General features: G+C 48.1%; 1 protein-coding gene across 4 annotated transcripts in view; it reads left to right on the top strand.

The window, feature by feature from the left end:
- Positions 1-8289, top strand: part of sirt2 (sirtuin 2 (silent mating type information regulation 2, homolog) 2 (S. cerevisiae)) — a 78115-nt gene extending 69826 nt beyond the window's left edge. For all 4 annotated transcript variants that reach the window (XM_078431139.1, XM_078431138.1, XM_078431140.1 and 1 more), the window contains 4 exons: positions 3130-3181; positions 4585-4652; positions 5012-5078; positions 7382-8289. In XM_078431139.1, coding sequence (XP_078287265.1) covers positions 3130-3181; positions 4585-4652; positions 5012-5078; positions 7382-7555 — 361 coding nt within the window. In that variant the 3' untranslated portion in view covers positions 7556-8289. The remainder of the gene's footprint in view (positions 1-3129; positions 3182-4584; positions 4653-5011; positions 5079-7381) is intronic.
- The last annotated feature ends 4973 nt before the right edge of the window (positions 8290-13262 follow it).

The raw sequence follows: 13262 nt of genomic DNA, 5'->3' as shown, positions 1-13262 counted from the left end.
GTCATGGTCATCTTCCAACCCGAAGGACGAACAACAACATTCAATTTTTTCCCCCCTTTTTCATATTGGTGCGATTTCACACTTGGGCCATTGGTGTTTGCTGTCGATATGTATCGTGTGTGTTTTATTGCCTTCACACTTTGCCCAGTTATACTTACAGACACTGGTTTGTCATTACCTAGTCAGGAAAATGTCCTTCGTGTTGCTGTTGATTCAGAGTGCCTCGGAATTAACTTTCAAAGCTAGATAGAGCTCTTAAAGACAGCGGAGTCAGGGGGTATGGGGAGAAGGCAGGAATGGGGTACTGATTGTGAATGATCAGCCATGATCACATTGAATGGCGGTGCTGGCTCAAAGGACCGAATGGCCTACTCCTGCACCTATTGTCTATTGTTATAAGGTCATTAGGTCATAAGTGATAGGAGCAGAATTGGGCCATTCGGCCCATCAGGTATACTCCGCCATTTAATCATGGCTGTTCTATCTCTCCCTCCTAACCCCATTCTCCTGCCTTCTCCCCACAACCTCTGACATCCGCACTAATCTATTTCTGCCTTAAAAATATCCATTGACTTGGACTCCACCGCCTTCTGCGGCAAAGAGTTCCCCAGGTTCACCGACCTCTGCCTAAAGAAATTCCTCCTCATCTCCTTCGCAAAGGAACGTCCTTTAATTCCGAGGCTATGACCTCTAGTCCTAGACTCTCCCCAATGGAAACATCCTCTCCACATGCTCTCTATCCAAGCCTTTCACTATTCAGTAAGGTTCAATGAGGTTTCAAAGTGTCCCTTGTAAATCGGAGGGCCAGATTGTCCTTGATCGTCTAATTCTCCCGTGCCTCAGTTATGATTGTATCATCTGCTGACTATTTCTGCCATGTCTCTACAATTTTGTATCATAGAGTTCAGCCTATCTTGTCCACAGCGATCACGATCAACTGCCCATTCTACACTAATCCTAAACTAATCCTATTTTTATGCTTGGTTTAGATTAGTTTAGAGATACAGCATGGAAACAGGACATAGAAACATAGAAAATAGGTGCAGGAGTAGGCCATTCGGCCCGTCGAGCCTGCACCGCCATTCAATATGATCATGGCTGATCATCCAGCTCAGTAACCTGTACCTGCCTTCTCTCCATACCCCCTGATCCCTTTAGCCACAAGGGCCACATCTAACTCCCTCTTAAATATAGCCAATGAACTGGCCTCAACTACCTTCTGTGGCAGAGAATTCCACAGACTCACCACTCTCTGTGTGAAAAAATGTTTTCTCATCTCGGTCCTAAAAGACTTCCCCCTTATCCTTAAGCTGTGACCCCTGGTTCTGGACTCCCCCAACATCGGGAACAATCTTCCCGCATCTAGCCTCTCCAACCCCTTAAGAATTTTATATGTTTCAATAAGATCCCCCCTCAATTTTCTAAATTCCAGCGAGTACAAGCAGAGTCTATCCAGCCCACCGTCCACGCCGCGCCGACCAGCGATCCCCGCACGCTAGCACTATCCTACACACACTAGGGACAATTTACGATCTTTACCGAAGCCAATTAACTGACAACCCTGTGCCTCTTTGGAGTGTGGGAGGAAACCGGAGCACCCGGGGAAAACCCACACAGTCACGGGGGGAGCGTACAGACTCCGTACAGACATCGCCCGTGGTGGGGATCGAACCCTGCGCCGTAAAAGGCAGCAACTCTACCGCTGTCAACACCGTCCCTGCTCATGTTCTCATTAGTTCCACCAGGATTCTATCACTCACTGCCAATTTACCCTAGCAACCCAAGGGGAACGTGCAAACTCCACACAGACAACTCTGGATATCAAGACCAGACATCTTGGGTCCCTTGAGTTAGAGTCATAGATTGGAAATAGAGTCACAGTGTGGAAACAGGCCCTTCGGCCCAACTCGCCCAGCTACCCTAGTCCCACCTGCCTGCACTTAGACAATAGACAATAGACAATACGTGCAGGAGGAGGCCATTCGGCCCTTCGAGCCCTTCGAGCCAGCACCGCCATTCAATGTGATCATGGCTGATCATTCTCAATCAGTACCCCGTTCCTGCCTTCTCCCCATACCCCCTGACTCCGCTATCCTCTATCTAGCTCTCTCTTGGTCCATAACCCTCCAATCCTGTCCTATCCACTGTCCAAATTGTTTCTTAAACGATGGGATAGTCCCAGCCTCAACTACCTCCTCCAGCAGCTCGTTCCATACACCCACCACCATCTGTGCGAATGTTGAGGGGCAGCAGCACCTCCAGCTGTGCCACCTTTAATGTACCATGTGCAGATCGGTCGGATCAGCTGAAGCAGGAAGTTGCCTCGGTCTTATTCTACGACCTGTGGTCAGCTGGCAAGCTTTATTTCAAGCTTTTGCAACAGTCTGGTCTGAGAGGTGCTGACTGAAGTCGATCTGCCCGGCTGCTGCAATGCCGCTGGTCATGGGGAAGCCGGGGCTTGACAAGGCGCGGTGGTTCACATGTGGATTGTGGTGACGATGTGTAAGACCAAAACTGCAGATGCTGGTAAAATCGTAGGTGGTTACAAAATGCTGGAGTGGCTCAGCGGGTCAGGCAGCATCTCTGGAGAGAAGGAATGGGTGACGTTTCGGGTCGAGACCCTTCTTCAGGACTCCAGAACCCAGAGTCTGAAGAAGGGTCTAGACCCGAAAAGTGTTCCATTCCATTCCATTCCACGTCAGGCGGCACAGCGGTAGAGTTGCTGCCTTACAGCGAATGCAGTGCCGGAGACCCGGGTTCCATCCCGACTACGTCTGCTCGGAGTTTGTACGTTTCTCCCCGAGATCCTGGGTTTCCTCCCGCGCTCCAAAAACGTACAGATTTTTGTAGGTACCATTGTGCCGTAGTGAGGCCCACCGGAAATTGGAGGAACAGCACCTCATATTTCGCCTGGGCAGCTTACAGCCCAGCAGTACGAACATTGACTTCTCCAACTTTGGATCGTTCCTCTGTCCCTCTCTTCCCCTCCCCTTTCCCGGTTCTCCCACTAAAAAAAGTCTCGATCCGAAACGGTCCCTCTCTCCCGAGATGCTGCCTGACCCTCCGAGTTCCTCCGGCATTTTGTGTCTACTGTTGTGGTAATTATGCTCTCTTTCCCTTCTCCTGCAGAGTGACCCAGTCCACACCCAGGCTGTACATTAACAAGGAGATCACTCGGCAGGTGCGTACAGGTGCTGCAAACTTCCAGCGAGGAAACTTCACACATGACCCATTATTCACCGTTTTCACCTCTCCACAAACACCCCCCATCTCCAATCATCGCCCGCACTTAATCTGATGGAACTCTTGCAGTTGCAGAGAGATGTACGGGGAGCCATGGGAGAGAGAGAGAGAGTGAAAGAGTGCAATGAAATGTAGGTTAATTGGCATGGTAAATGTAAAACATTGTCCCTAGTTGTGTGTAGGATAGTGTTAGTGTGCGTGGGACGCTGGTCAATAGACAATAGGTACAGGAGGAGGCCATTCGGCCCTTCGAGCCAGCACCACCATTCAATGTGATCATGGCTGATCATTCTCAATCAGTACCCCGTTCCTGCCTTCTCCCCATACCCCCTGACTTCGCTATCCTTAAGAGCTCTATCTAGCTCTCTCTTGATTGCATTCAGAGAATTGGCCTCCACTGCCTTTTGAGGCAGAGAATTCCACAGATTCATAACTCTCTGACTGAAAAACTTTTTTCCTCATCTCAGTTCTAAATGGCCTACCCCTTATTCTTAAACTGTGGCCTCTGGTTCTGGACTCCCCCAACATTGGAAACATGTTTCCTGCCTCTAACGTGTCCAACCCCTTAATAATCTTTTACGTTTCGATAAGATCTCCTCTCATCCTTCTAAATTCCAGTGTATACATGCCTAGTCAGCGCGGACCCGGTGGGCCGAAGGGCCTGTTTCTGCGCTGCATCTCTAAACTAAACAAAACTAAATACAGAGAACAACCTTGCACGTGTAGGAGGTGACTACATTTGGTTTTTGAAGTTGCCGCCAAACCTGCTTCCGCCACCCTTCCAGGCAATGGATTCCAGATCACAGCGACATGCTTGCGTTAAATATCATCGCCTGATCTTCCCCTCTGCACACGTTGCCAGACATACGCTCCGGTAGCTGGCACGTCACTGGATGCAGCTTCTCAAAAATGGCGCAGTCGACGGCAGGTCCAACAGACTTGTGTCAGCGTTTTTGCTGGAGGCACTTTCTTCCCACGTACATCCCACCTCACCAGTGCCCTTTTCTATTTCGTTATGCGGCACACCTTCGCTCAGAAAATGCTGGAGTAACTCAGCGGGTCAGGCAGCATCTCAGGAGAGAAGGAACGGGCGCCGTTTCGGCCGCCATTGGTGGGGCGGGAGCAAGTGGCCGCTGGCTGGGTGAGGTCACGTGTGGTGCGGGGCGGTGACGTCACCCTTTGTCCCGTATTTGGGAGTGAGGAAGTTGGCAACCGTACTCCTCAGTAGCGACTGTGAATCGAAGCTGAGATGTGGCTATGAATGGGAGCCGGCCATTCCCCAACATAAATCAATGCTTCCCATCGCGTGAATGAAGGTTTTGTTTTCTTTCCTTCCTGCAGGGTGACCGCATGATGGCACTGCTCGGACTTGGGAATTCTCTTGACTTTGATTCAGAGGACGCCTACAGGCAAGTTCGTCTCTGATTCATTTTTCACTTCACCACCCACGGTGGCGCAGCGGTAGAGTTGCTGCCTTACAGCGCTTGCAGCGCCAGAGACCCGGGTTCCATCCCGACTACGGGCGCCGTCTGCATGGAGTTTGTACTTTCTCCCCGTGACCTGCGTGGGTTTTCTCCGAGATCTTTGGTTTCCTCCCACACTCCAAAGACGTGCAGGTTTGTAGGTTAATTGGCTTGGTAAATGTTTAAAAAAATTGTCCCTGGTGGGTATCGGATAGTGTTAATGTGCGGGGATCGCTGGTCGGCGCGGACCCGGTGGGCCGAAAGGGCCTGTTTCCATCCTCACGTGCCGTATTTTGCCTCAGCAGGGATGTAGCTTACGTGGGTCCATGTGATGATGGGTGCCTGGCTCTTGCTGATCTGCTGGGTTGGAAGGTATGGGAACATTTCCATCATATTGTAAACCTCACTCAGTCCCTCCATTGTTGCTTCACCCCTGACCAATTACTAGCGTAAATTACTAGCATAAATTAATACAATAATTAATAGCGTAAATTAATAGTGTAAATTAATAGTGTAAAATACTAGCGTAAATTAATTAATAGCATAAATTAATAGCGTAAATTAATAGCATAAATTAATAGCGTAAATTTATAGCGTAAAATACTAGCGTAAATTAATTAATAGCATAAATTAATAGCATAAATTAATAGCGTAAATTAATTAATAGCATAAATTAATAGCGTAAATTAATTAATAGCATAAATTGAAGGAGGGTCTCGACCCACACTCCAGCATTTTGTGTTTATCTTCAGCATAGCATTAAGGTGAGAGAGGCAGGTCTTAGACAATAGACAATAGGTGCAGGAGGAGGCCCTTCGAGCCAGCACCGCCATTCAATGTGATCATGGCTGATCATTCTCAATCAGTACCCCGTTCCTGCCTTCTCCCCATACCCCCTGACTCCACTATCCTTAAGAGCTCTATCCAGCTCTCTCTTGAATGCATTCAGAGAATTGGCCTCCACTGCCTTCTGAGGCAGAGAATTCCACAGATTTTCAACTCTCTGACTGAAAGAGTTTTTCCTCATCTCAGTTCTAAATGGCCTACCCCTTATTCTTAAACTGTGGCCCCTTGTTCTGGACTCCAGAAAGTTTTAAACCAGCATCTGCAGTTCTTTCCAACACAATTAATATCATAGTTGGCCAATGCTCTGCAAAATAACTCCATAAAAGACCACAGGACTCAGTAGAGCGGTCAATTATATTTAAGACTTATATCAACAGATTTAGTTTAGTTTGGAGATACAGCGCAGAAAGGCCCACAGAGCTCACGCTGACCGGCGATCCACATGCCCTTAGCCCTATCCTATGCACCAGGGACAATTGACAATTTTTACCGATGCCAATGAATCTACAATCCTGTATGTCTCTGGAACATGGGAGGAAACCAAAGCATCCAGGGAAAACCCACGCCATCACGGGGAGAAAGTACAAACTCCATACAGACAGCACCCACAGTCAAGATCAAACCCAGGTCTCTGGTTAAGAATAAGGGGTCGGCCATTTAGGACTGAGATGAGGAAAAACCTTTTCACCCAGAGAGTTGTGAACCTGTGGAATTTTCTGCCACAGAAGGCAGTGGAGGCCAATTCACTGGATGTTTTCAAGGGTTAGATTTAGCTCTTGGGGCTAATGGAATCAAGGGATATGGGGAGAAAGCAGGAACGGGGTACTGATTCTGGATGGTCAGCCATGATCATATTGAATGGCGGTGCTGGCTCGAAGGGCTGAATGGCCTACCCCTGCATCTATTTTCTATGTTTCTATGTTTCCATGTTTATCTTCATTTGCTATCCTGTCAGGTTTTGTAATGTAGATGCTGGTGGATTTCATCTTGACACTCTGTTGTTGCATAGGAATAAAACTGCAGATGCTGGTTAAAATCGAAGGTAGACAATAGACAATAGGTGCAGGAGGAGGCCATTCGGCCCTTCGAGCCAGCACCGACATTCAATGTGATCATGGTTGATCATTCTTAATCAGTACCCCGTTCCTGCCTTCTCCCCATACCCCCTGACTCCGCTATCCTTAAGAGCTCTATCCAGCTCTCTCTTAAATGCATTCAGAGAATTGGCCTCCACTGCCTTCTGAGGCGGAGAATTCCACAGATTCACAACTCTCTGACTGAAAAAGTTTTTCCTCATCTCAGTTCTAAATGACCTACCCCTTATTCTTAAACTGTGGCCCCTTGTTCTGGACTCCCCCAACATTGGGAACATGTTTCCTGCCTCTAACGTGTCCAACCCCTTAATAATCTTATACGTTTCGATAAGATCTCCTCTCATCCTTCTAAATTCCAGTGTATACAATCGCTCCAGTCTTTCAACATATGATAGTCCCGCCATTCCAGGAATTAACCTAGTAAACCTACGCTGCACGCACAGGTCGACACACACTGGAGTAACTCAGGTAGACACACACTGGGGTAACTCAGCGGGGCATGCAACATCTCGGGAGAGAAGGAATGGGTGACGTTTCGGGGGTGGAGACCCTTCTTCAGACTGATGTCAGGGGAGGGGGGCCTGACATCAGTCTTAAGAAGGGTCTCGACCCGAAACGTCGCCCATTCCTTCTCTCCCGAGATGCTGCACGACCCGCTGCGTTACTCCAGCATTGCGTGCCCGCACCATTCTTACATCTGGCCCGTGTGTGCTTTATCTTTAATTCCCTGTGCAGGAAGAGCTCACAGAGGTCGTGAAGAAGGAACATGCTCTGATCGATGCCAAGGCCGAGGGCGCACAGGCACCAGCCGGCCCCGCGGCTCACGAGGAGGGGGAAAGCCTGCAGAAGCCGAAGGAGGCAACTCTGCAGGAGGAGGCCGAGAAGCCAGGTGCCCAAAAGAAAGCATGACTCTCAGACAGTCCGCTGCACTTAAAAAAACCGGGCCGGGCGGCTCGCAGGGCAGGGAAAGCGGACTTCTTTGCAACCGCGACCCCTTCAATACCTCCTGCTAACTGCTCTGAAGAGTGACGGCACAGTAATGGAACCCATCCTCGCGCAATCCTGCTGCAGCAAAGACAATATTGTGACTCTGCCAACATATATTGCCCATTTGACTTTCCCTTTTGTTTGATGATAGACATCTAATGGGGGGGGGGAGGGAGGGAAATTCAACGCATCCACAGCGGACAGGATCTAACAACAGTTTTAACAGCAGTGGTGGGGGGGGAGGGGAGGTTTCGTTGTAAGGTTTTATTATTGTAATCGTTGTACAAAATGGGGATTAATTTACTCCCTCTGGAAACCAATTCCATGAGAATAAAGCGGTGAATTATTAACAGAGTTCCATTGTTGTTGTGACTTAAAACACTCTTTGATTTGCGGGCGGGGGAGTGGAAATGGGCCAGGAGTCGGCAGCAGATTGATGGAGAATGGAGCTTTGTAACTAATTGAATGGATGGCTGGAAATGGCGAAGTTTAAAGTTGAAGTGAAGCTTAAAAGCACACACTAACCTTAAAATCTTTCAATTTACGCTCCCGGTTTGCATTTGCAGATAATTAACTTGTGATTTTTTTGCATTGATGATTATATATTGTGTATAAAGGTTTGGCATGTTTCTGGTGTTTGGAGTTGGCAAATAAAAGGACACCTTAATTCAGTTTGATTCGCTTGTGATTTTCCTTCTGCATCTGTGTTAGTTCCCAGCTAATCTCCACGCTGCATAGGGTTGCCAACTTCCTCACTCCCAAATAAGGGACGAGGTGACGTCACCGCCCCGCGCCCCACGTGACCTCACCCAGCCAGCGGCCACGCGCTCCTGCTCCACCAATGGCGGCCGCCATTGGTGGAGCGGGAGCACGTGGCCGCTGGCTGGGTGAGGTCACGTGGGGCACGGGGCGGTGATGTCACCCTTTGTCCTTTATTTGGGAGTGAGGAAGTTGGCAACCCTACTAATACGGGGACAAGGGTGGTCCCGTACGGGACAAACTAATTAAGCCAAAAATACGGGATGTCCCGGCTAATACGGGACCCTAATGCTGCATGCCTTGTGCGTGCAGTGCGAGTCTTAGGCAGACATCTGAGACCAAACACTGCTCCCACTTGGCAGAGAATCGAACTGGATTTGGATCCTGGGCTAGGCTCACCTCCCGACTCAGGGACAGTTCAGATTCAGGGAGAGATTCAGATTCAGATTCTGGGACAGATTCAGGTTCAGATTCAGGGACGGGTTCAGGTTCAGGGACAGATTCAAATTCAGGGACAGATTCAGATTCAGGGACAGATTCAAGTTCAGATTCAGGGACAGATTCAGATTCAGATTCAGGGACAGATTCAGGTTCTGATTCAGGGATAGATTCAGGTTCAGATTCAGGGACAGATTCAGGTTCAGATTCAGGGACAGATTCAGATTCGGATTCAGATTCTGTGACAGATTCAGGTTCAGATTCAGGGACGGATTCAGATTCAGGGACGGATTCAGGTTCAGATTCAGGGACAGATTCAGGTTCAGATTCAGGGACAGATTCAGGTTCAAATTCAGGGACAGATTCAGGTTCAGATTCAGGGACGGATTCAGATTCAGGGACGGATTCAAGTTCAGATTCAGGTTCAGATTCAGGGACAGATTCAGATTCAGGTTCAGATTCAGGGACAGATTCGGATTCAGGTTCAGATTCAGGTTCAGATTCAGGGACAGATTCAGATTCAGGGACAGATTCAAGTTCAGATTCAGATTCAGGGACAGATTCAGGGAGATTCAGGTTCAGATTCAGATTCAGGGACAGATTCAGATTCAGGGACGGATTCAGGGACAGATTCAGGTTCAGATTCAGGGATGGATTCAGGTTCAGATTCAGGGACAGGTTCAGATTCAGGGGCAGATTCAGATTCAGGGACGGATTCAGATTCAGGGACAGATTCAGATTCAGGGACAAATTCAGATTCAGGGACAGATTCAGGTTCAGATTCAGGGACAGCTGTTATCAGGCAACTGAATCATCCTACCACAACCAGAGAGCAGTGCAGATCAGAACTACAATCTACCTCTTTGGTGACCCTCGGACTATCCTTGATCTGACTTTGCTGGCTTTACCTTGCACTAAACGTCATTTCCTGATCACGTATCTACACACTGTAAATAGCTCGATTGTAATCGTGTCTTGTCTTTCCGCTGACTGGTTTGCACGCAACAAAAGCTTTTCACTGTTCCTCGGTACACGTGACAATAAACTGAACTGACTGACTGGACTCCCTCTTTTATCAGACGTGAAGGCAGGAATTTTATTGGACAGACTGGGCGGAAACAAAATTATTCATTCTCGGCTCGGGGTAAAGGGCGTCCAGCACAAGGAAGCATAATTCGAAAATCAAAATAAATGACGATGCCAACAGCACTAGCACTGCCTCATTCGCCAGCTGAATGTGTTGTGTGGAGACTAGACTTATATTATTTTTCTTATATTGAACTTTGTGATATCTAAGTACCTTGAATCTTTGAGACGTTTCCATTATTTTGTTTGGTGTTTGAACTTCCAGTGAAATTCCAGTCATCCAGAAGATTTGCCAGTCCAGGACCACCCAAGTCTCACAGGTAATTAGTCATTTGTTTTGTGTTTGTTGCTTTGTCTAAGATTATTAAGGGGTTGGACACGTTAGAGGCAGGAAACATGTTCCCAATGTTGGGGGGGGGGTCCAGAACCAGGGGCCACGCACAGTTTAAGAATAAGGGGTAGGCCATTTAGAACGGAGATGAGGAAAAACTTTTTCAGTCAGGCAGTTGTGAATCTGTGGAATTCTCTGCCTCAGAAGGCAATGGAGGCCAGTTCTCTGAATGCATTCAAGAGAGAGCTAGATAGAGCTCTTAAGGATAGCGGAGTCAGGGGGTATGGGGAGAAGGCAGGAACGGGGTACTGATTGAGAATGATCAGCCATGATCACATTGAATGGCGGTGCTGGCTCGAAGGGCCGAATGGCCTCCTCCTGCACCTATTGTCTATTGTCTATTGTCTGAAGATTGTGTTTGTGATCACATCCTCATGCTCTAATAGAAACCTACTCTTGGCATTGGTCTTACCCACACCATCTTTCCCAATGGGACCATTGCATGCATTAAAGGGTGTGAGCTATAGGGAGAGGTTGAGCAGGCTGGGTCTCTATTTCCTTGGAGCGCAGGAGGATGAGGGGAGATCTTATAGAGGTGTACAAAATCATGAGAGGAACAGATCGGGTAGATGCACAGAGTCTTTTACCCAGAGTAGGGGAATCGAGGACCAGTGGACATACGTTCAAGGTGAAGGGGAAAAGATTTAATAGGAATCCGAGGAGTAACATTTTCACACAGAAGGTGTCGAACAAGCTGCCGGAGTAGGTAGTCAAGGCTGGGACTATCCCATCGTTTAAGAAACAGTTGGACAGGTGCATGGATAGGACAGGTTTGGAGGGTTGTGGGCCAAGCGCGGACAGGTGGGACTAGGGTAGCTGGGACATTGTTGGCCGGTGTGGGCGAGTTGGGCCAAAGGGCCTGTTTCCACACTGTATATCACTCTATTGATCAAATCTTGCTTTGTCTCCCAAGAGGACTATTATTTGTTCTTGAAAAAGGTGTAGAAAGATATTTTCTCATCTTCTTTGGTGTCGGATGTCTTTGCAGACGGTGGTGGCAAATGACATAAACCAGATCGATGTGAAATGGTCACGACTTGTTCATTAATGGGGCTTGGTGAAGTGATTGACCAGAAGGTTTGCGAAGGCAAAACCAATCCCATGTATATTCACCTGTCACTTGCTGGCTCGGATTAGTTTCAGTTTAGTTCATTGTCACGTGTACCGAGGTGCCGCGAAAAGCTTTTGTTGCGTGCTAACCAGTTAGCGGAAAGATAAAATGATTACAATCGAGCCATTCACAGTGTACAGATACAGGATAAAGGGAATAGCGTGAATAACGTTTAGTGCAAGATAAAGCCAGTAAAGTCCAATTCAGAAATAGTCCAAAGGTCTCCAATGAGGAAGGTAGTAGTTCAGGACTGAACTACTCAGAACTCTCTCTTTCAAGAGAGAGTTAGATAGAGCTCTTAAAGATAGCGGAATCAAGGGATATGGGGAGAAGGCTGATTGTGGTTGATCAGCCATGATCACAGTGAATGGCGGTGCTGCCTTGAAGGGCCGATTGGCCTACACCTGCACCTGTTGTCTATTGATTGCTGCCTAGCTGTGGTGGGATGGTTCAGTTGCCTGATAATAGCTGGGAAGAAACTGTCCCTGAATCTGGATTTTTCTCTCCAGAGGATGATACACCTGTTATATTATAGACGATAGACAATAGGTGCAGGAGGAGGTCATTCGGCCCTTCGAGGCAGCACCGCCATTCAATGTGATCATGGCTGATCATTCTCAATCAGTAGCCCGTTCCTGCCTTCTCCCCATACCCCCTGACTCCGCTATCCTTAAGAGCTCTATCCAGCTCTCTCTTGAATATTCTTTCCTGAAGTCTGAAGAAGGGTCTCGACCCGAAACGTCACCCATTCCTTCTCTCCCGAGATGCTGCCTGACCCGCTGAGTTACTCCAGCATTTTGTGAATAAATACCTTCGATTTGTACCAGCATCTGCAGTTATTTTCTTACATATTCTTTCCTCCGGTGGCTTCATCTAATGACTGTTACAGCGACATTGTTGGTGTTTTATCTCCAGATTTCTGAGCAACGATTGCTGGGCAACGATTGCTGCTGTACAATGGCTCTGTCCTGTTGAGTTGAGCAGGGTACGGGTGTTCCAGGTTGCAAGAGACATTTTAGATCTGTCCCTCTGGATGTTAGATGTGATGGTATTTCCTATGCTTGGTGCATCGTTTCTCTCAGAGGATGCACAGCAATGTCTCTATCATGAGGAGAGGATGTTTCCACCAGTGGGAGAGTCGAGGACCAGAGGTCATCAGCCTCAGAATAAAAGGATGTTCCTTTCGAAAAGAGACGAGAAGGAATTTATTTTCGTCAGAGGGTGGTGAATCTGTGGAATTCTTTGCCACAGAAGGCCAAGTCAATGGATATTTTTAAGGCTGAGATTGACAGATTCGTGATTGGTACGGGTGTCGGGGGTTATGGGGAGAAGGCAGGAGAATGGGGTTAGGAGGGAGAGATAGATCGGCCATGATTGAATGGCGGAGTGGACTTCTGCTCCTAGAACTGGCGGCACGGTGGCGCAGCGGTAGAGTTGCTGCCTTACAGCGAATGCAGCGCCGGAGACTCAGGTTCGATCCTGACTACGGGCGCCGTCTGTACGGAGTTTGTACGTTCTCCCCGTGACCTGCGTGGGTTTTCGCCGAGATCTTCGGTTTCCTCCCACACTCCAAAGACGTGCAGGTATGTAGGTTAATTGGCTGGGCAAATGTAGAAAATTGTCCCTAGTGTGTGTAGGATAGTGTTAGTGTGCGGGGATCGCTGGGCGGCGCGGACCCAGTGGGCCGAAGGGCCTGTTTCCGCGCTGTATCTCTAAATCTAAAAAAATCGAAATCTAAACTTATGAACTTAGTTCAAGACCACAGCTATAACTCCACCCATCCTAATCCAGTTCAGGACTTTGTGAGGACCCTGCATGAGGATCTATGACTACAGAGTACCGAT

This window comes from Rhinoraja longicauda, chromosome 41, assembly GCF_053455715.1.
Source record: "Rhinoraja longicauda isolate Sanriku21f chromosome 41, sRhiLon1.1, whole genome shotgun sequence".
NCBI classification, from domain to species: domain Eukaryota; kingdom Metazoa; phylum Chordata; class Chondrichthyes; order Rajiformes; family Arhynchobatidae; genus Rhinoraja; species Rhinoraja longicauda.
The sequence above is the reverse complement of the archived record's forward strand: the minus strand, read 5'-3'. Positions and strand labels throughout refer to the sequence as shown.